Source organism: Nerophis ophidion, linkage group LG10 (assembly GCF_033978795.1).
Source record: "Nerophis ophidion isolate RoL-2023_Sa linkage group LG10, RoL_Noph_v1.0, whole genome shotgun sequence".
In the NCBI taxonomy this organism is placed as follows: domain Eukaryota; kingdom Metazoa; phylum Chordata; class Actinopteri; order Syngnathiformes; family Syngnathidae; genus Nerophis; species Nerophis ophidion.
In genome coordinates, this window is record NC_084620.1 from 25,553,168 (window position 1) to 25,577,056 (window position 23,889).

The 23,889-nt window shown below is 39.4% G+C and overlaps 1 protein-coding gene and 2 non-coding genes across 4 annotated transcripts; all 3 read left to right on the top strand.

Moving 5' to 3' along the window:
* Positions 1 to 5,234: 5,234 nt before the first annotated feature.
* Positions 5,235 to 23,473, top strand: slc25a3a (solute carrier family 25 member 3a). 2 transcript variants are annotated; one of them, XM_061913179.1, is made up of 8 exons: positions 5,235 to 5,389; positions 5,766 to 5,938; positions 8,833 to 8,957; positions 14,678 to 14,857; positions 16,010 to 16,191; positions 18,407 to 18,579; positions 22,262 to 22,372; positions 23,015 to 23,473. In XM_061913179.1, exons 2-8 carry the CDS (start codon positions 5,797 to 5,799, stop codon positions 23,173 to 23,175), a joined length of 1,074 nt encoding a protein of 357 aa, XP_061769163.1. In that variant the 5' UTR covers positions 5,235 to 5,389; positions 5,766 to 5,796; the 3' UTR covers positions 23,176 to 23,473. The 2 variants fall into 2 exon arrangements, with proteins under 2 accessions (XP_061769163.1, XP_061769164.1); XM_061913180.1 differs by lacking the exon at positions 8,833 to 8,957 and adding an exon at positions 10,974 to 11,098.
* On the top strand, positions 15,323 to 15,522 carry LOC133561327 (small nucleolar RNA SNORA53). The gene has a single exon (XR_009808635.1). It is a non-coding gene; the product is annotated as a small nucleolar RNA SNORA53 (small nucleolar RNA).
* Positions 22,425 to 22,607, top strand: LOC133561328 (small nucleolar RNA SNORA53). The gene has a single exon (XR_009808636.1). It is a non-coding gene; the product is annotated as a small nucleolar RNA SNORA53 (small nucleolar RNA).
* Positions 23,474 to 23,889: the final 416 nt, after the last annotated feature.

The window sequence follows — 23,889 nt, forward strand, 5'->3', positions numbered from 1 at the left end:
GATGATTAAAGGGAGAAAAAATAGTTGTTATATTATAAGCCTCTTTGTAAGCCTCTAATGGGGCACAACAATGCATTCAAGCTTATTGACACCCCTCCAACCCCTTTTTTCCTTATTTATGGGAGGAAAGAGATGCACTTCACCGAAAGCTGAGGCTCTGTCTCATACGGAATAAAGTAGTTTTGTGTTTGTTTTTATGTGGAGCCGCTGCGAATTTCGGAAAAAAAACATGCTATTTGCAAAAGCATGTGGCATATTATAGGGCATAGATCAGGGCCCTTCAGCTGGGGGTCCGCATCCGTCCTGGGAATGACACCGTACTCCTGAGTTTACTTCAAAATGTAGAAACTACAGTGCTTCTGTTGTAAGAGGATTTTAGACCACTGTAAACCCATTGGCCCATCACATTGCTATTTTAACAGAACACAGATCTGAACTTGTGATTTTACTGAGGTGTTCCTCAAGGCACCTTTTCAATTCCTTTCTTTTTTCGTTTTTTTGACAGTTTTATTGCTTTACATGATGTGAGCACCCCCTGCGACCTGAAGGGACAAGCGGTAGAAAATGGATGGATGGATTTATGTAACTAAGGTGTTGCTGTAACTAGTTTACTTCATATGCAGGCAGTAGTCATTTGTCCAACATCTGTAGTTACTAGTCGTGTTCCTGAAAGTTCCATTTTAGGTGATCACTTGAGAGAGACTCACATTTTTGCGGCAATTGATAAAAACAGAGTGCTGTCATGGAAATTATATTTGACTAGCTTTTTAGCAGTAGGTCCTTCAAAACAAAAGCGCTCTTATAACGCTGACAAAATCGAATGTCTACTGTGGAGGACGTTAGTGGTCCGGAGTATACAAAATAAAAACAATAGTGAAGGGGAAAGTCTGGCCACCTGGTTCTTAGCTTTCTAGAAATGTCTCCCCCTAAATCAAGTTAGTTGAATTTCCCTAGTTTAGAAGTTCTACATCCTACAACATGCTGCTGACAATTATTGTATACATTTTTATAATGTTTATTTAACATTTTAGGTATTTTTTTTTTAAATTAAGAAAAAATATGCATGCATACAAATACAGTACAGTACTGTGCTTACAAAATATGTTTGTCAAAGCTTCTTCTGCTGGGAATTATTCTGTGAATTGATTTAAGACAACGCCCACAGTTGGTTTCATACATCCATCCATCCATTGTCCCTTTTGGGGTCGCTGGAGCCCCTCTCAGCTGCATTCAGGCGGAAGGCAGGGTACACCCTGGACAAGTCGCCATCTCATCGCAGGGCAAACACAGATAGACAACATTCACACACTAGGGCCAATTTACTGTTGCAAATCAACCTATCCCCAGGTGCATGTCTTTGGTGGTGGGAGGAAGCCTGAGTACTCGGAGGGAACCCACGCAGTCACGGGGAGAACATGCAAACTCCACACAGAAAGATCCCGAGCCCGGGATTGAACCCAGGACTGGCAGATGCACTAACCCCTCCTCCGCCGGGCCCCACCGTGCTGCCCGGATTCATACATAAAGCACTCTTTTTCCCTTGCTGATCAAATTAGTGATAATAATTTCGGCTCTCTTAACGAAAGCCTGGTCTAATTAGTCAGTTCACTAAAAAGATAGTTATTTTAGCTCCTGAATACCTCTTCAAATGTGAAGTGAGTTTATGTCTTTGATTGGTACCAACAATGCACTGCATTTTTTTACATGTTCTTGGTGTTAAGTTCAAGTACCAATGATTGTCACCTACACACTAGGTGTGGTGAAATTTGTCCTCTGCATTTGACCCATCCCCTTGTTCACCCCCTGGGAAGTGAGGGGAGCAGTGGGCAGCAGCGGTGTCGTGCCCAGGAATCATTTATGGTGATTTAACCCCCAATTCCAACCCTTGATGCTGAGTGCCAAGCAGGGAGGTAATGGGTCCCATTTTTATAGTCTTTGGTATGACTCAGCCGGGGTTTGAACCAGGGGCGTCACTAGACCTAATACTGTACTGAGGCACACCTGGGGCACAAATAATTCATGTGAGCGTGCAAATTGCGCAAGCAAAAACATTTTTAGCACTTATTTATCATAAAAAATACATAAATAGTGCTTTAAACTATGAAATCCTATCAGATTATGTTGTATGGATCTTTGATTAACCACCTGAAATTAACTAATGCATTTGACCTACTTGTGCATTTTTTTACTCCAGACTTCTAAACTGCTACTGGTAAAAGCAAAAAGGAAGAGCAATGAATCTTTTCGAAATATTTATATTACAGTAGCTGTTATACAGTTGACCAGTGGTTCCCAACTGGTGGGTCGTGACATAAAAGTGGATTGTGTCATTTTCAGTGAGTCGCAGTCAAATGTGTGCATGAAAGAAAAAAAAGTTTAGAGAGAAAAAAATCAAATTGTGGCAACAAAACCAGATATTTTTAGCCATTTTTCTAGTGACTATTAGTGAGTATTTTAGCAAAAGGTAAACCGACTAACAAGTTGGAGGAGGACTCAGGACATACATGGAAATATATATATTTTTAAATATAAATGGGGCAACAAAACCCGATATTTTCAGCCATCTTTCTGGTAACAAATACAGAAATGTTACTATTTTTTTCTGGAAACAAAACCAGATGCTTTAGCTGTAGCCATTTTTCTGGTGACAAAACAAGATTATTTTAGTCAAAGACAAACCGATTAACAAGACAAGTCTACTGTGCTATTTTTCTGTGAAATAAACTTGAATGATTTAAAAATTTGGCTCACGACTTGATATGAAAAAGGTTTTTCTTCCTGAAGATAAACCATTTGAGAAGCACTCAACTCACACATGCTGACTCCAAATCATCATTAATGCAGAGGTCCTGAGCAGAACCAACAGACAATAACCAACATTATATTTCATGTTCATTGGAAATTCCCCCGACAGCTCGTACAGCAAATGAATATGTTTGTCTTGATACAAGGAATAACGTTAGCTGACTTAGCATGAACTTAAGACAAGTATGTTGCCTAGCTAGCTAGGACTTCACTTACATCTCTCATTCCTCGCTGCTTCTTCCTTGCTGCTGGCGAATAACACATGGTAGTGTGCTGGGGGGGCAGTACATCTAAGAAGGACAGCTCCAGACTGGAGAAACCGATCAGGCGGGCCGGTTCTACAATCGGAATGAAACTGGACTCACTGGTGACGGTGGCAGAGAAGAAGACTGTTGACAAACTAGTGAGCATCCTGGATGATACCAGTCACCCTCTGCATAGCGTTATCAGTAGCCAGAGGAGCCTGTTCAGTGCTAGACTGCTCCATCCCAAGTGCAGGACTAATATACTCAAGAACTCCTTTGTCCCACACGCCATTAGACTGTACAACTCCTCTCTGGGGCGGGGGTACAAGGATGACAGGGGATGCAAAACAATAACAGTGCAATACGTTTTCATAACATGGTCACTACTTCCTTTGTCTTGTTATATTCTTATTTTACTGTTATATTGTTATTCCCATTGTTGCTTTTTATTTTTTATTCTTATTGTAATATTTCTCTATTTTGTTTCCATTTAAACCCCCACTATTTACTTTTTACTTTTATTTAAATTGATCTCAACTTTGTACACTGCTGCTGGAATTTTAATTTTCCTGAAAGAACTCTCCTGAAGGAATCAATAAAGTACTATCTATCTATCTATCTATCTATCTATCTATCTATCTATCTATCTATCTATCTATCTATCTATCTATCTATCTATCTATCTATCTATCTATCTATCTATCTAACTTTCTGATATCCATCTAGGAATTACAGATTGAGTCAAATCAAAATCAAAATAATATAATTAACAAATTGTTGTTGGCTAACGTTACCTACCTCAGCAGTGATTCTCATCCTCTCTCTCTCTCTCTCTCTCTCTCTCTCTCTCTCTCTCTCTCTCTCTCTCTCTCTCTTCTCTCTCTCTCTCTCTCTTTCTCTCTCTCTCTCTCTCCCTCTCTCTCTCAACTGAAGTCCCCACACGTGAATAAATTACCATATTAATTAGCCATGTGCTCATTGTTACGTGGAGTGAATACAGTAGCAAACAACTACCATACTAAGTAGTATGTGGGGGTTGCCCACATATGTGGTCCTCTCCAAGGTTCTCATAGTCATCATTGTCACCGACGTCCCACTGGGTGTGAGTTTTCCTTGCCCTTATGTGGGCCTACCGAGGATGTCGTAGTTGTTTGTGTTGTGGTTTGTGCAGCCCTTTGAGACACTAGTGATTTAGGGCTATATAAATGAACATTGATTGATTGATGTAGACTTAAAACTGAAGCGTTTTTTTTAGTGTGGAAATTTTTACTGGAGCACTGCAGATCAATACTGGGGCACTTTCCCCAGTGAAATCTGTCTGGCAACGCGGCTGGTTTGACCTCACAACCTACCGATCTCAGGGCGGACACTCTAACCCAGGGGTAGGGAACCTATGCCTCTAGAGCCAGATATGGCTCTTTTAATGACTGCACCTGGCTCTCAGATAAATCTTAACTGACATTGCTTAACACGATAAGTAGGGAATAATTTCGCTGGTAATCACATTGTCAAAAATAACGTTCAAAATATAAAACATTCTCATGCATTTTCATCCATCCATCCATCCATCCGGTTTCTGCCGCACCTGTTGGTGTTTCTTAAAAATGCACGCATATAGTTGTATTCAGTGTTTAAAAAAAAAAAAAAAAAAAAAAAAAAAATATATATATATATATATATATATATATATATATATATATATATATATATATATATATATGGCTCTCACGGAAATACTTAAAAAAATATTTGGCTTACATGGCTTTCTCAGCCAAAAAGGTTCCCGACCCCTGCTCGAACCACTGTGTAGGTAAAATCACTAATGGGTCATTTCTGGTAAAGGTGCAACATCCATCATCCATCCATCCATTTTCTACCGCTTGTCCTTTTTTGGGGGTCGCGGGGGGTGCTGGAGCCTATCTCAGGTGCAATCGGGCGGAAGGCCGCGTACACCCTGGACAAGTCGCCATCTCATCACACGGCCATAGTCGAATTAGGAGACTTCCTAAGTATGTGACTTCTGACACTTAGTAAACATATTAAAGCGTACTTGACAAGTAAATGGTTTATGAGGTAAAATGCTGGTTGAACATTCATAGCACTATAAATAAGGAGTAATCTAAATTAGCAAAGAAGCGCCTACGGACAACACAACACTCATGCACCTATTAATTTTACCTGTGGGTGGAATCTCGAGCAATCTTATTAACGTATCCGGCGTCGAAGAAGACGAAAGTTCGTGACGTCACGAAAGGACATCTCTGTCAGGAGGTCGTTTTTCTCTCTTTGAGCCGGCAGTCGCAGCTAAGCGGAGGCGCCATTTTAAAGACGCACATAAAGTAAGTTAAAATGTTGTTCTGATAGGCAAACGATGCTTGTATCGTTTGCAACACATTTTAGCTTATGTTTCATTGGACTGTCAATTATGTCAAGTGGTTTAAAAAAGTATTTTTTGTTCTTCCCTGCTAGAGGACACCCATTCCACCTTGTAGCGGTCATGTTAGCCCTGCGGTGGCATTAACTCGGACACCATTATTAATGCACAGTGTATATATACTAACATGTTATATTATACTCCGCCTTCTATGTATTTATGGAGACATTGAATTCGTCCAATTACAACAAGTCATGTCCGCACATGGTTATCTTTGGGGGTGGGTCACTTTTCTTTAGCTGAAGCTCGGCCAAAGCTAACCGGTCGCCGCCTCATTGCAGCGCAGCTCCGCGGGCAGACAGGACCACCAGCATGTATCCAACCGCTCTGACGCAACTGGCTCGGGCTAACCCTTTCAGTGCCCCGCTCTTCAGCCTCCAGAAGGTGGAAGAACCACAGCAGAGTCTTCGTGGACAGAAGACACGCCGGCTGGCAGCAGCCGCCACGGCAGACGGTAACTTACCCCATTCAGGCACGCAGGCCGCTTTCGGTACTCGCGTGTTAGCCTGTAGCATCGTTAGCTTAGCCCACCCGGTTTGCCATATTGTACGCTTTTAATCCATGTTCACCTGAACACGCAGTGTTCCATGTTATTGTGAAATGTTTTAACTACCTGCGATCTCACAACAATTAAAATTGAGGTAACAGAGATGGCTGGGCAGGTCATCGCTAAAGCTAAGCTACTAACGGAGGACAAGGAAGGACACATTTATACCTGGATTTTACACCGCCTCTACTCCATCATGAAAACAGTCTACTACTATACACTGTATTTCGGAAGTGTTTTATTACACAATATTGCAGCTGCCTGTGATTTATTTTATTTTTTTTACCACAGAGTTAGTTGGAGTTAATAGTCCTTAAGAATGTTGTAAGCACAATACCAATAGCGCGCAATTTGCAAATTGCCCAACCGCATTTCAAATCAAATCAAATGTTTATTGGATTCATCACTATACAGTGTACATCCACGACAGAACTACTGACTAAACTACTACAACAACTTGGTTTACTATTTATAATATATAATTATGTAGGGTTACCTGGAACTTGAAATAGGCCACCCGGCCTGAGTCCACACTTGGTAGTAGTTTAGTCAGTAGTTCTGTTGTGGATGTACACTGTATAGTTATGAATCCAATAAACATTTGATTTGACAAAAAATTTGCAAAATGCATTGGTATTGTGCTTACAACAAGAACACATTTTCCTCATTTCAATTCAAGTCTAGCCGTGGAACCCTAACTTGATTAAAGCAATCCTGCTTAGTGTATTATGGTAAAACTATTCGTTTTCAAGTGGACAACTTTACTTTTAATGCCAAATTTAGCTTAATTTACAACCACCTTCACATATAACAGTGGTTCTTAACCTTGTTGGAGGTACCGAACCCCACCAGTTTCATATACAGTGGGGCAAAAAAGTATTTAGTCAGCCACCGATTGTGCAAGTTCTCCCACTTAAAATGATGAGAGGTCTGTAATTTTCATCATAGGTAAACTTCAATTGTGAGAGACAGAATGTAAAAAAAAATTCAGGAATTCCCATTATAGGAATTTTAAATAATTTATTTGTAAATTATGGTGGAAAATAGGTATTTGGTCAACCATTCAAAGATCTCACTGATGGAATGAGGTTTTGGCTCAAAATCTCACGATACATAGCCCCATTCATTCTTTCCTTAACATGGATCAATCGTCCTGTCCCCTTAGCAGAAAAACAGCCGCAAAAAATGATATTTCCACTCCCATGCTTCACAGTAGGTAAAGTGTTCTTGGAATGCAACTCAGTATTCTTCTTCCTCCAAGCACGACGAGTTGAGTTTATACCTAAATGGATACATGGATGATACAGCAGAGGATTGGGAGAATGTCATGTGGTCAAATGAAACCAAAATAGAAATTTTTGGTATAAACTCAACTCGTCGTGTTTGGAGGAAGAAGAATACTGAGTTGCATCCCAAGAACACCACACCTACTGTGAAGCATGGGGGTAGAAACATCATGTTTTGGGGCTGTTTTTCTGCTAAGGGGACAGAACGATTGAGCAGTGTTAAGGAAAGAATGAATGGGGCCATGTATCGTAAGAATTTCAGCCAAAACCTCCTTCCATCAGTGAGAGCTTTGAATGGTTGACCAAATACTTATTTTCCACCATAATTTACAAATAAATTCTTTAAAATTCCCACAATGTGAATTCCTGAATTTTTTTTCACATTCTGTTTCTCACAGTTGAAGTGTACCCGTGATGAAAATTGCAGACCTCTGTCATCATTTTAAGTGGGAGAACTTGCACAATCGGTGGCTGACTAAATACTTTTTGCCCCACTGTACCCTTCTTTCGTGAAAAATAAAATGTTTTTTTTTCTCAAATTCAAGACAGTTATATGTTGTTGTTTTTTCTACTGGTGCACAAAATGAACCGTGCATGAACATCATCTTGTTCAAAGATCAAAACCAACACAGTGCATGAACTCAAAACAAATTACACACCTGCGAATAAGATGGAAAATTAGAGGGAACATTGTTTGGGGGTATCTATAATACGGCGAAAGGGAGAAGTTTTTATTTACACGATGAGTCGGGTGTGTCTTGACCTCCGCGGTGGATTGATTGATTGATACTTTTATTAGTAGATTGCACAGTACAGTACATATTCCGTACAATTGACCACTAAATGGTAACACCCGAATAAGTTTTTCAACTTGTTTGTCCGCCGAACCCCGAGGGTTCGATCGAACCCAGGTAAAGAACCACTGACATATAATAGTTACTTTAGCTGGCCGGAATGCAGTTTTAACACTCTAGTGCAAATTTTAGAAATGTAGTACAACACGTCTTAAGTCGATCAACTCCAAGTTTTCTGGTCCACCGTGTTGTTTTTACTATTTTAGTGACTGTTCAAGTTGACATTGACATGCATGGCAGACTGTTTCTGTTAACATAACATTTTAAATTCCAAATGGGTAACTTCAACAATAAATGAGTCGGTTTATTTTGACATGAGTTGTAGTATTTGTAACTTTGTCAGTATCGCTAAGCAATGTGAAATTACAACATAACTTATATGTTAATGTTTCCTGCTTTAGCTTACTAATGGAAAACATGTTTAAGTTTAGTTGGAATTAAGTGCAATAGCATGACGCCGCTTTGTTTTTCGGACAACACTCTTGCCCTTTAGCAGGTTAGACACTTGTCTGTTTTAAAGTACATAGCAATTTTAATAAGGAATCCTGTCTTCACTTTCTTTGTTGGAGAATGTTAGAATTTCGAAAGACACCAATTTGTGTTGCATATTCTGTGCAATCATCCGCAGCTTTTCCCTTAAATCTTACCTGTATTTCTTCAGAGGGAGACAGTTGTGATTTTGGCTCTCAGAAGTATTTCGTCCTGTGTGGCTTTGGTGGGATTCTGAGCTGTGGCACGACGCACACAGCGGTTGTTCCCCTTGATCTGGTCAAATGCCGATTGCAGGTCTGTTTTTCCGGCTCGGCATCAGTTTTTGCCCCGCACTTTTTTATTAAGTTTTGTATTTGCATGGATACCATGCCAACAATCCATTTTTTTTTCTAGCATGCAATAATAATGCCAATGATTGTAATAGAGTGATCACTACATGGCTGCATGAATTTCATCTCAGTGATTCTCCACCCCCAACACACACACTCACATAATGTTATAAACCCTCCTTCTAAAAAGAGTGTAGGTCAAGGAGACCAGACTGGGGCATTAGTCGTCAACAATGGCTGATCAGTTGTTTAGTCGCTACAATTTTTGCTTTGGTAACTGCAATACCATTTCATTGTCTTTTATTATAAAACCACCTGATCACCTTCCTGTCAGGTAAGACTGGTTTGAAAATACAACATTATGGCTGCTGTAATTCAATGAAGGTGATTATTGATATTAACATTTTATAAAGCAGGCGCCGCTGCACATCAAATCAAGCACTTTCACCGCCCGTGTTGGCAGTAAAGCAACAGCGGTTTGTTTTAAAGCCCCATGAAGTGTACCCACCTCCGTTACCTTACACTGCAAGTAAATTGCTGACCTGTAGGAAATAGTGTTTTACCTCATGCAGTCCTAACAAAAGTGCTAACTGAACCCAATTTTATTACAGCATATTGTATGATTGCAGTGTGGTAACTTTGATCAGCTGTGGGTGTAATGGCGATTTGGAATTTGTACTGTTGGTGATCTTGACCTAAAATCACAAGCTTCTGGACCACACTGATGTTTTTGTACATTTAAAATATGTTGATAATTTAAGAATGCTTACAATCAGGTTAGGAAAATTTGAGAAAGATTCTCAGATTAGTAATAATCATGTTACAGAATTATTTAAGACTTGCATTGCTATTATCTAGGCTGTGTCTCAGATGGAAAAATAGTTTTGCATAAATGCATTTATACTGAAAATTAATGCAAGATTCAATGGGTTGTAAATACCTGGATGTTGCACTCAAAATCTTGAGACCGCAGGGTTGGCCACTTAACCACTCTCAATAGTCCCTATCTTTGCAATGTAAATATTCTAGATGTAGATGATCATAGAATTTACGCAAATTGAGATTTCCTAAAGATTTTACTTTAGTACAGTTACACAGTACTTGGCAAGCTACGCAATAGTTGCACCTTCTGCCATTCTGTTGGGTTCCAGTACTATAAGGTAATCACAATATTTTCTAAAAACAAAAAAATAACTTGAACCCAATCAACCGACTCTAGCGCCACCTGTGGTCAGCCATCAATATTGTTGTATCGCAAATGTAATAGATACTTTATTCGTCTACAAAGAGAAATTCAGATTTCTAGCAGCTTGTCGGAGAAAGACACGGACATTCAAGGTTAAGTAAAAATAAAATGTCCAACAAACACAAATCCAGTAAACACTTCAAAAAGTATACTGCATACACTGTGTACTCAGTAGCTGAGTTTGCAAATGTTATGTGTAGTGCTGTCCCACATTAAATTAAATTGCACCCTTGCACAAAATGGCGATCACAATAATTACCCACTATTCTGTTCACTCTTCTGTGTTTTTAGGGGCGTCTTAAAACTAACTGGACCACTACGTTTTGCTGTACATAGATTTTGACACGTACCGGTTTTTGAAACTTCTGATTGGCTTTAGTAGTAATCATTATTTTTTGCATTGATCTTGTCGTGATTCGCCCTGGCAAATATATATTCTCATGTTTGGAGCCCTCCGTATGTCCAAAACATCACTGTGATCCATAAAGTCAATACTAAAATCATTGGTGTTGTGTGACATGGTGGCATGTTTGTGATATAGCCGTATATAAGGAGAGTCCTTAAAATGGGTTGGAATTGTCCTGTCATTAAAGACAGGCTATCCATAAAGATTTTTTTGTAGTCTTCTCCATTAAGAACTCTACCATTATGTGGCTCTTAATTGGTGTTGATTTTTTTGTGTGTCTTGCATGTGACCTTGCATGTTGCATGTATGTTGTCCCCTTTCTACCACAGATGAATATAGCTGCGAGTTTGGCTCCTCAAAGTACTATGCCCTGTGTGGGTTTGGGGGCATCCTGAGCTGCGGCCTTACACACACAGCAGTAGTACCCCTCGACCTTGTCAAGTGTCGTCTGCAGGTTTGTATGAAAGTTACAACTTAGCATTGGCAACGAGCGACCGACGACTCATCCAACCGCCAGACTCCTTGACTGTTAAGAATTGCCGTGTATCATTTGTATATGGATGATTTACTCTGTGTAACACATTTTTTGTGAAATATTGTCATTTCTGTACACAAAGTAGAGGTGGGAATCTTTGGGCATCTCCTTGATTAGTTTAGGATTGCGATTCCGAGGCTACAATTTGATTATAAATCAATTATTTATGCTAATTTAGTTATTATATTGTTAATTATTCTATCGTATATTAATATATTGTATATTATTTTTACATTACAAATTTATCTTAAGTATTGATATTAGTAGTGTAACAATTAATCTATTTAGATTTCAAGTATATCGATCTGCGCTCGACATGTTTGCCTCCCAAAAGATAGATAAAGATCCAAGATTATTTTCAAAGGAATTAGATCGATTGAATCGATACTAGAAAAAAACACACTTAAGAACGGCAGACTTTATAGAAGTTTCATTATTTTAAAAATAAGGATGTTAAACATTAAGTCTGTTTTGCCTGTGTGACATAAAAAAAAATGGCGGATAACTACGGTGGCTGAGAAGTCACAATAAATGCAAATGCCAGAAGACAATATCATTAATTACAGCACACCATATTTCAGTTACAGCACAATTGCAAAAGCAATAACTAATACAAACAACACAACATAGTGGTTCTTTAACTGCAATAAATCCCCGCGACCCCAAAAGATACATGCAGTTGAAAATGGGTGGATGGACAAATAAAAACTACAAAAGACGCGACAAGGAAGTTAGGCGACTCACACACTTTTGAAACACAACAACATTAAGTGTGACCCGCAACTGGCAGCCAAAGAAAAGTGATTTCATCAGAAAAAGAAATTTGCCAGAGTGTGCAACATATTCTATATTGCTGTGTCGGGGAACTTTTATTTAGCAGGTAATTCTACTGTTAAAATGTTTGTCAATGTACTTTTGGATGTTGAAAAAGGTGAGCAGAAAAAAAACTGGGTACGTACGGAGGAAGAATGGCAAAACATGGCAATTCTATTGGTTAACAAAGGTGATGCGTGAAGCTCAATATGGAGGTATTTGGACTTCAAACTAATGATAAAGGTAGCTCCTTAAACAGGGGAGGCGCTGCAAGTGCTGCTTTAAAACATGCCTCACCAAACGTGACAACTAGTATTGCCCCTTTTGCTTAAAAGTTAAACATTTAAATAATAAGCATTCAAATATGTATAAGGAGTTCCAAACAGTGACTGGTAACAATGTTGTTACACCTTTTCCGCTGTTTGGCTCTCATGCAGACGGTAGTGGAGAAGCACGGGGCAGACGTTCCCTCCAGGGCCGATGTTTTCGTTGCAAGTAACACCCTTCACTTTACCTGGCAATAGGTTTGCCGGGTAAAGTAAAGCCCGGTCTCCGCTGTCAGGTCACAATGACAAGGCCGCCGATTTGTGACTACCGCTTTATTATGAGCTCTGCAGGACACAACCGGACCCGTTCATCACTCTACTCCGCAGTGTACACTCTCTCTTTACTCCCAAACTCACTGACGTCATTCAGCCAAATACATTACCATTCTCGCAATCACACATTCTGTAGGCTATGCTCATAAGTTGATATGTAGATGTGTACACAGTTGCATGGCTTGTTGCCAAACATTAGGGGGGTTAAAACTCAACCAATTGGCGTTAACTAATGCAAGTGAAATGACTGAATTTTGTAGCACATTCCTACAATTTTTTTATCTTAAACGATGTGAGTTTTAACTGCTACATGGCATATCTCAGTACTTTTATTCATGGTTTTGTTTTTAGTATTTACAAATAATCTTATTTCTCTTAAAGCACAAACCAACGGTGGCAACCATACATTATGAAGTATTTAATATAATGTTAATAAAGCTTCTTTTTATATTCTAACCTAATCTTTGATTATGGCATACTATATGGACATTTTTAAATTGTTCTTTGAGTGCTACAAAAAATCCTAATGTGTTTAATGCCTTTTAATTTTTAACCATCTGAAATTTGAGCGCAATAGGAAACATATGTTTAATGTATTATAATAATTTGTGTTAAAATGAAGCAAATATCAAACATTTTGAAAAGTATCTATACATTTTGGTGGTATCGGGACAGCGATCCCAAGGACAAGTTGTAGAGAATGGATGGATGGGACAAACCTATTCCTGAATTGTATCAAGCTCAAATAATGAATTGAATAGTTAAGAAATTGTTTCACCTCTAACCTGTGTAAAGAAATCCTCCCATTGGCTATTGAGTCATTTCCGGGTTTTAGATGTTAGTGCGCACAGCATAGAAAAAGATACAGTATATATCAGTATAGATACTAATAAAAGGCTATATATATGTGAGAACTGTAGCAGCCTAAGGGGGGGGAAAAATGTCCATACTTGGCCATCAGGCGTCCATGATTCAATGTTCTTGCCTTTTAAAACCAAAGAATGTTCAGACACTTTACCCCCGGTTGCCACAAACTTGCAGTTCAACAGACGTGTTTCTACCCATTCACATCTATGGCTGAATGGGTTGCCTGCCGGTGGCCATATTGTTTTTATTCTCTCTCCTAACTAATTAACCCACATACTAATTTGCTCTTCTTTTCCAGTTAGACTTTTGTTGAAATGTACAAAGCATTTATTATTTTGTTTCACTACTTTACATTCAAGCTAGTTTAGTGTCGCGATTCTCTTCTCCTCACTTCTGTGTGTCCGCTGGCTCTGCATTTTAGAACTGTCTGTTACTTTAACATGTACAAAATAATTGATATTTGGTCATTTGTCCATCGATTCTGCATCGTCCACATTCTAATCATGATGCATCGGATTAGGACTGGGCAATAAAGATCAAAACTGATACCGCGGTATTTTTAATCCGGTATCTTTTTAAAAAATCAATAGAAAATTGGTGTATGTGTAAATAAAGCTGTAGTCTCTCACCAAAAGCATATTACAGTCACTGATAAAAGCATTGCATCACTCGGGAGTCAAAGTAGGCACCGCGCCAGCGTATTTGTTCCATAAGGTTTTATGCGCGTCTGCATCAAAGAATCCTCCGTAAATACGCATGGTCGTTATTTGTCAGGCGCAGATGAGATCAAACGGCCATAACAAAGGTGCACGGAAATATATTGGTATGGCGGTATTGTCTCAAATATATACTGCTTTCTAAAATAAGTATAATACCGGTATATCGCGCAGCCCAACATCAGACAACATAATTTTTCCCACCTCTACTCAAAACAGAGATCGATGCATTATTTTCACATCGACGCTAAACTGTAAATTAGTATTTTCACTAAATTATTAGGTAAGACTTGTTTAAAAACTTTGCGTACAATGTTATAAAGCTTAGATAAAGGTAGTCACGGTTGCCATGTCCATGCACTGCTGCTACTGTAAGTTAATTTCTCTGGTCACAAATTCAAACCAGAATTAAAGTGAGTACTTTAAAATTGATCCAAGAAATAATGTAAATATATGGTCTTTATTGTGGTATTTTACTTTTTTTTTCTTTTTTTTTTCTTTAGGTGGACCCAGATAAATTCAAGAGCATTGGCAATGGCTTTTCTGTGACCGTGAGGGAAGATGGTGTCAGGGGCTTGGCTAAGGGCTGGGCACCCACATTCATCGGCTACTCCATGCAGGGACTCTGCAAATTTGGGTTCTACGAGGTGTTTAAAGTCTTCTACAGTGACCTCATAGGCGAGGTAAGTACCCTGACAGATTCACTGTGTGAGAGCTGCTGTGTGGCCATGTGTTATATTGTCAGTTGGTTACTGTTTCACCCACCATATTAATAGGAGGACACCCTGCAAGTTTATTTTATAGTCTAGATTGCACAAGGATGTGTTGCACACATCTTTAGAAATTTTGGTCAGACAAAAATCCCTAAAGCAGAATGCTTCCTCCTCCATGTTTGGTAATAGGATGGTGGTGTCTGTATCATATTCCAAATTTCTTTGTTTGAGTTGTAGTAGCTCAATTTTGGTCTGAGTATTTAAAGTGTATATTGTCAAACTTCAGATGGGCCTGTACATGTGTCTTGTTGGTATGGGATACCTTGCAGGTGCTGCGGGATCTCAATCCATTACAGCAGTGTGTTACTAATGCTTTTCATGGTGACTGGGGTTCTATTTAATGGGAGGGGAAGCGCGTGCGTGTGTGTATGTGTGTACACGCTCCTTAGATCCACCTCTGGGGGGCGCTGTTCTCTGAGCAGACGCCCTCAGCAGCTTTCTTGCTGTACAGTTGGAGGTGCCTGAGTCATTGGCGTGTGAGAGCAATCTACCTGTTCCCCGGCTCACCTGCACCACTGGCAACTGTCTGCTACAGATAGAGTCATCCAGTGTTGCTAGCCAGGGGGACGGACAACTTTATCGAGCACAATTTTTGGACATGTGTAATGTGACAAGGCTTAATTCATCCACAAACGATGCTGGTTCTTGAAATAAAGACATAATAGTGATAGTACAATAGTAGGTTCTTAAGCTTTCTGGAAAAGTGACCCCAAGAACACTGTAGTTTAATAGCCCTTCTGCGGAATGTGTCAAGTGGTTTATTAAAGATGTGCTTTATGCAGTATGACACATGTGAATGTCCAAACATGACTGGGCCCCAGAAAAAGATTTCTGTGTTAAAAACATATATATATCGTTTTTTAGGGAAGATTTCAACCTTGCAATATCTTAGCAGTGCTTTGGCTCGTATTGAGTTTAGTTTTTTCTTAATAAAGAGTGTTATTCACTAACTTCAGTCTTAAAAGTAACTCAACTACAATTGTGTGATGCAATGGATGATAAATGTAAATGTTCAGTGCTATCATTGTGCATTTGTTCCCCTTTTTCCCCTCGCCCTAACAGGAAAACACATATTTGTGGAGAACATCGCTTTACCTTGCTGCCTCAGCCAGTGCAGAGTTCTTTGCTGACATAGCTCTTGCTCCAATGGAGGCTGTCAAAGTCCGTATCCAGACCCAGCCAGGCTATGCCAACACCCTTCGAGAGTGTGTCCCCAAAATGTATTCAGAGGAGGGGATCTGGGCGTAAGTTTTCCATCTTTTTATCTTCTGTTCGATCACAGTTCGTGCCATTGTTTCCCCCTAAGTTGCGTGCCTGTGCAATTGTGCACTGCTTCCACGTCCCCTGCACACAGCAAATGTATGCGCCCCATAAAATAAAATCTAACAAAAACATACCAATTGTTCTGTACAATTTTGCAATGCAAATGTGTTGACAGGTGACAAGCGGACACAAAAGATAAGAATGTTTGTCAACACTGTTCAAATATTGTAACGTCTGTCGACGCTTTGAGGACATGAGGCCTATCGATCACTTTATTGAGCAAAACTGTTTCTTGTTGGCCGCCAGACCAAAAAAACATTAGCACCAAACTACTCTCTTAACTAGTAATTTTCTGCGGTGCAAAACAAACTCTTTCATATCAACAGCAGTCGCTCTCTTTATCTCAGTTGCGCCAACAGACGCACTTCTTGGAGTCTTGTGGGTTTATGGCCACACAAGAAGTCGCACAACTCCAAAACAACTCAAAATTTTAATTGCCAGGTCAATGCACTGCAATGCGGGCCCGCACACAGCCAATCAATGTCATTAACAGCGTGTTATGCGTTCATGTTGCTGTTTTGCGAGTCAGCTTACAGCTAACAGTGCAGCTGAGTTAAGAGCAGTAAATGCTTAAAACTGTTGGTGAAACAAATGATTACAGTAAACCCACACTCCCCAATCAGATGTGGGCTTATTCCACTTGAATTTATTAAGAATGTTAATGTATGGATATGAATCATGAAATACTGTTAGGAGATTGCAGAAGTCCTAATAAAAACTCTAGTGATATATTTTACAGACAATGTTACAGGAATGTAAACTTCATCCCATGTTTTTGCTAGAGCACACGTTATTGTGCAAGGCTCTCCCTTAGAGATAGGGTGAGAAGCTCTGTCATCCGGGAGGAGCTCAAAGTAAAGCCGCTGCTCCTCCACATCGAGAGGAGCTAGATGAGGTGGTTCGGGCATCTGGTCAGGATGCCACCCGAACGCCTCCCTAGGGGAGGTGTTTCGGGGACGTCCGACCGGTAGGAGGCCACGGGGAAGACCCAGGACACGTTGGGAAACTGTCTCCCAGCTGGCCTGGGAACGCCTCGGGGTCCCCCGGGAGATGCTGGACCAAGTGGCTGGGGAGAGGGAAGTCTGGGCTTTCTTGCTTAGGCTGCTGCCCCCGCGACCTGACCTGATAAGCAGAAGAAGATGGATGGATGGATGTTAAGGAATGTACACTTCATCCCATATTTGGGCTACAGCACACATGTTATTGTGCAACATGTAAATGTTTTAAGGTGAACTAAATGTGATATCTTAAAGGGGTAGAAAATTATTTCCAGAGCGGGAATCCCACCCAAACATTCCATATTGGTACATAGGTAATGAAAAATATTTTTTGTCATTTTGATTGGAAGTGGGCAAAATTACTTATATCAGAAAATAATTAGATGGAAATGGGTTGTCATTTGGTTGTAATAAGACACTTGACTTGTAATGTCAGGTTTGGGACAGGTCTGATGAGCACGTGGTCCACTGAATGCTCTGACAAATGAAAAATTAATGGGATCATTGGTTATTAGCAATTGTTACATTTATAAGTACAATGGAACCCGTTTAAGTCAGTTTTTTTTGTCGACCAACACAAGTCCTGGTCTACTTAAGTGTCCATTTAAGTTGACCGGTTTGACCAATATAAAATTTGACATTTCCATGCAAAATTAGTCATTGACGTGTTGTAATATTAACCTTGTGATGATCGCTAAACAGTGTTTTCCTGTTTAGTGCAAAATCAGCTTCTAAATAAAAGCATGGCAGTATTAACCTGGAATCCATGACAGTAACTAACAAAATGCACCCAGGCCACCCATTTATTAGAAAAAAAATTGGTTATTCGCCTTGATTGAAAACTTTGTCATTGTAGTTAAAACATACAGCAAAATAACAGCAGCTGCTGTTACAGATGAGTAGAAAATTATAATAATGAAAACTCGAAAAAGTATGCGTTAATAGAGAAAAAATAATGTCAAACTTTCACTCCCCATGTTGATTAGGGGTATGGCCTATACCGCTTATGTCAGTCAGTCTGATGGGCGTTGACATTACCAGGTTTTGCTGTAATAGCGTTTCATCTGACTTGAGTTTTGTTACTAAAGATGGCCTCATTACTTATGTAGACTCATGTTGTTTAAATCCTCCCCCTTAGTTTCTACAAAGGTGTGGTTCCTCTGTGGATGAGACAAATTCCCTACACCATGATGAAGTTTGCCTGCTTTGAGCGTACTGTGGAGATGCTCTACAAGTATGCTGTGCCCAAGCCCCGCAGCGAGTGCTCCAAATCCGAGCAACTGGTTGTTACCTTTGTGGCTGGTTACATTGGTAAGTAATGGGATCATCACCCTCCAAGAATAGTAATGATAAAAGTAGAAGTCCATCCATCCATTTTCTACTACTTGTCACTTTCGGGCTCGCGGGGGATGCTCGAGCCTATCCCAGCTGCATTCGGGCGGAAGGCAGTGTACACCCTGGACAAGTCGCTACCTCATGGCAGGGCCAACACAGACAACATTCAACAAACTAGGGCCAATTTAGTGTTGCCAATCATTTACCATAAATTTAATTGCCTTCTGCCCAAGTGCAGCTGGGAGAGGCTCCACCCCCCTGTTAGCACCAATAGGGACAAGCATTAGAAAATGGGTGAATGGATGGATAACTGAAGTTTATTTCAGTACCTATTGTTGTTTACTCACTGTAGTTCTAGTATTAAATATGTTTCCAGTGTCTTTGCTATGTAGATAAATGTTTAAATGTACAATGGGGTAAAAAAGTATTTAGTCAGCCACCGATTGTGCAAGTTCTCCCACTTAAAATGATGACAGAGGTCTGTAATTTTCATCATGGGTGCACTTCAACTGTGAGGGACAGAATGTGAAAAAAAATCCAGGAATTCACATTGTAGGGGTTTTAAAGAATTTATTTGTAAATTATGGTGGAAAATAAGTATTTGGTCAGCCATTCAAAGCGCTCACTGATGGAAGGAGGTTTTGGCTCAAAATCTCCCGATAGATGGCCCCATTCATTCTTTCCTTAACACGGATCAATCGTCCTGTCCCCTTAGCAGAAAAACAGCCCCAAAGCATGATGTTTCCACCCGAATGCATAACAGTAGGTATGGTGTTCTTGGGATGCAACTCAGTATTGTTTTTCCTCCAAACACGACAACCTGAGTTTATACCAAAAAATTCTATTTTGGTTTCATGTGACCACATGACATTCTCCCAATCCTCTTCTGTATCATCCATGTATCCATTTTGGTATAAACTCAACTCGTCGTGTTTGGAGGAAGAATACTGAGTTGCATCCCAAGAACACCTTACCTACTGTAAAGCATGGGGGTAGAAACATCATGCTTTGGGGCTGTTTTTCTGCTAAGGGGACAGGACGATTGATCCATGTTGAGGCAAGAATGAATGGGGCCATCTATCGGGAGATTTTGAGCCAAAACCTCCTTCCATTAGTGAGAGCTTTGAATGGTTGATCAAATACTTATTTTCCATCATAATTTACAAATAAATTCTTTAAAATTCCTACAATGTGAATTCCTGGATTTTTTTCACATTCTGTCTGTCACAGTTGAAGTGTACGTATGATGAAAATTACAGACCTCTGTCATCATTTTAAGTGGGAGAACTTGCACAATCGGTGGCTGACTAAATACTTTTTTGCCCCACTGTAGTATTGGTCCACATTGTGTATTCATGAGATAGGGAATAGTTGAGGGTTTTTTTTTACATTTAAAAATGATATAGTTAAAGTTAGGGGATGATGTTTTATAAGAAATTATCGAGTTCGAGCCCATAATCGAATTCTCTTATCGAACCGGCTCCTTATCGATTGTCTTATCGAATCCAGGTAGGTTGTTGTATCTGGGAAAAAAAACCACACAATATTTGGTTTGACAAAAGCTCACTTTTATTTATAAGGAAAAAAAATATTACAATAAATATTGACTGTTATTACCCCCTAAAAAAATAAAAATAAATATTGACTGTTGTTACCCAAAGTATATTAAGTGGGATATTTCAGAAAAAAAAATATACAGTAACACAAAAACAACCTGTCTCTATGATCACTATAAGTGTATAAATAATAGTGTTAAAAAAATCAGTCCCTTTGGCACAAAACTGAAAATAATACAGCTCTCCAAAAAGTGCACATCTGCTGCTATTGGAACATACTAACTACACACACTATGACACCAAGTATACCACAGTCATCAATCAACAATTCTTCTTCCAAAAAATTAACATGTCTGCTTTTTCAGGATCAAGTCTGACCCTCTCTTAGCTATTTGTGTCGCCAGCAGTGGAAAAAACACGTTCACTTGGTATGGAATTCGCTTGGACACACATAGGTTTGACGACATCCTCCTCCAGTCTGTATCTAAACTTTCTGAGGTCCATCAGTGTGGCCTCCTCCAGGAATGACTGCACGTCCTTGTCCTGGAGGGAAAATCAGGGACAGACATAGCATAGAATTAGGGGGGAAATTAGCTGAATGTGAAGACTAGGGTGCTAATTTAGCCCGGAAGAGCAGAGATGCATGGCAATCTAGGTATTTGTTCTTTTGTGTTTATGTTGTGTTACAGTGCCGATGTTCTCCCGAAATGTGTTTGTCATTCTTGTTTGGTGTGGGTTCACAGTGTGGCGCATATTAATAAGAGTGTTAAAGTTGTTTATATTATAACCCTCAGTGCAACCTGCATGGTCGTTGACTAAGTATGCGTTGCAGTTGCTCTCGTGTGTTAACAGACACCGAACATAAAACGACCAGTCGACATGCAGATTGCGTGATGTAAAAGCGGGCGCGACGACAAGTTGTGGAAGAGGTTAAAGACATTGCCTTCACTACACACCCTTAGTATTGTAGTCCAGGTGAAAATTGGAGATTGTTATCCCTGGGTGATTTTTGAGAGAAGCACTAAATTCCGGAAACCTCACGGATTTATCGTTGGGGTCGGCAATTTAGCAGCTGAGCCACATCAGAGTGATCAAAGAGCCGCATGCGGCTCCGGAGCCGCAGGTTGCCGACCCCCTCTTTAACATATTATGTGGAATTAAATGAAGTTTAACATTGTTAAAGTAATGAAGTTTAACATTGTACTGATATGATCTAGTTTAAGAGGTTGTTCAAAGTACAAAGAAGAATTAGGAGAAATACTTTCAACTTTATTGAAAATAAGATATTCTTCATCTCAGTATATTAATAATGACTGACGTAATTTATATATTACAAAACTGTTGTAAATACTAATTTACAGATGTTATTTTATGATAAAAAAAGGTCAGTAAAAGATACATGTAATTGTAAACGCTCTGAAGTGGGAAAGAGGTAGGATTAAATAAGCTTTACTTCTTCCTACTCCTTTTCGGACATGATGTAAAGTGAAATGATGTGAAACTGATGTGTGTTATGCTGTAATTGTGTTCATGTATGAAAAAAACTAAAGAAAGAAAGAAAGCACTAGATTATTTGACAGACCTGCAAACTCTTTAGTGGTGTAGGCTAGAAGATACTGTTAACGTTATCAGACACATACAAAAAGGTTAACGTTACCATTAGCCACAGACTATAATTAGGTAACGTGCCATGAGTCGTTTTTTTCCTGTCCATTATTTTTGCTGCTTTCTGTATCTGCCGCCTAATGACTGAGCTAAGTCATTTCCTGTGATGTCCCACAGGGCATTTCCTCTGGGACGGGATTTGTTCCCAGGGATTTGAATAAATAACCAACTTTTTCTTAACTATAGTGACTTCGATAACGGGAACCGGTTCTCAAAAAGGGATTTGAGTCCATACAATCAGTTATTTTCTTATCGAACAACTGGGAGAACCGGTTTCGAACCTCATCCCTAGTTACAGTACAACTAAATTAGCCCAACGTTTGATTTTATCTAAATTATTTAAATTGATTATACTTTAATTACTTCTAAACTTTTTGGGGCAATTATTACTGCTGGCAAAATTTAACAATTTTTTTTTTCTTTGTACTTTTGTCCAGCTGGTGTGTTTTGTGCCATTGTGTCCCATCCTGCTGATTCTGTGGTATCTGTGCTGAACAAGGAGAAAGGAAGCACTGCTGTCCAGGTCTTGAAGAAGCTGGGACCCAAAGGTCTGTATCAAAATATGTTAGATATAAGATAAGAAATACTGGTGGATTTGTCGACACGCTCCTTAGATCCACCTCTGGGGGGCGCTGTTCTCTGAGCAGACGCCCTCGGCAGCTTTCTGGCTGTACAGTTGGAGGTGCCTGAGTCATTGGCGTGTGAGAACAGTCTACCTGTTCCCCGGCTCACCTGCACCACTGGCAGATTTATCCAGTGTTGCTAGCCAGGGGGACGGACATCTTATATACGCAATGTTTTATTTGTGATTGTAGATTAGGGGAAGAAGAGCTACACACATGCTGTTACAAACTTAAAATATATAAGTAATTAAAAAATATATTTAATCAAAAGGATCCAAATAGAAGAAAACAATTTCAACACACTTCTCGGTTGAAAAATTCCTAATCAGTAATTGTCTTTGTCCTATATCACAAGCAATTCAGCAAGCAATGGATAATTTCTGTAATGTCAAATTGCTTAGTTTGACGTGAGTCACCCAGTCGTAGAGGCTCTATTTTACTATGATGCATATAATACAATGCTGTAAACCTATCAGAAAATGTATATAATTTACTATGTAGGCATTGTAATGTTAAATCATTTACTGCAATATTGTTTTTTTTAAGTGTTTGTATTTTTTTCTGCAGGTGTGTGGAAGGGCCTGGTTGCCCGTATCATCATGATTGGTACTCTGACAGCTCTGCAGTGGTTCATCTACGATTCAGTCAAGGTCTACTTCCGTCTGCCCCGCCCTCCTCCTCCTGAGATGCCTGAGTCCCTAAAGAAGAAGCTTGGCCTCACTGAGTAAAAAAAGAAAACACCCTCCTTGACCACCATTATTCCCCCACTGGGCGACAGCCAACAGATGGCAACTGATTTCCACACTTTCATTGTGCGTACATAGCAATTTTCTATATTTATGTCATCAAACTCTGCTGCTTCAGGGAGTGGGCCTGTAACTAATCATGTATATTTAACATAAATAAGGCAAAAAGAAGCTGGTGTTTGCTTAACGGACGGACAAAGAATAGTCCCTTGTAAAACACTTTCCGGATTTTATTCAGTTTGTCATTAGAGAATGGAAATTAAAGACAATTCCCTGGAAATGTTTCATTTTTTTAATAACTATAATTATACGTTGCAAACGATTACACACATGTATGTCCTGTTGTAAGTGTTGGATAAAAAATTGCTACAATACAATTTTTTTCTTGACGGTTCCTCAGGTGTTTAAACTTCCACCGAGGAGGAGGGAAAAAAAATATGCAGACGGTGAACCCTTCTTTTGATCTTATTTTAAATAAGTCCCATTAAACAAGCCACGAAAATGTAGTTAGGTTTTGAGCCTCAACTTTTTTTGCCATGTGTTGTTTGTCACAATGGTAAAATGTGGTAAGTCACTCAAATGTCACGATTTCAATGATTTTGAACATCGAGTACTATACATTTGTGGTTTACAGAGCAGTTGTTCCATAGATTTGTACTAGCTAAAATATGGAGATAATGCAAATCTATAATGGAA

What these genes read in the sequence shown, in the direction of transcription:
- slc25a3a (XM_061913179.1), top strand. Translation starts at nt 5,797, where the DNA reads ATGTATCCAACCGCTCTGACGCAACTGGCTCGGGCTAACCCTTTCAGT. An exon ending in ACAGTGACCTCATAGGCGAG is followed by an intron (nt 14,858 to 16,009) that starts GTAAGTACCCTG and finishes TCGCCCTAACAG; the next exon opens with GAAAACACATATTTGTGGAG. An exon ending in GAAGAAGCTGGGACCCAAAG is followed by an intron (nt 22,373 to 23,014) that starts GTCTGTATCAAA and finishes TTTTTTCTGCAG; the next exon opens with GTGTGTGGAAGGGCCTGGTT.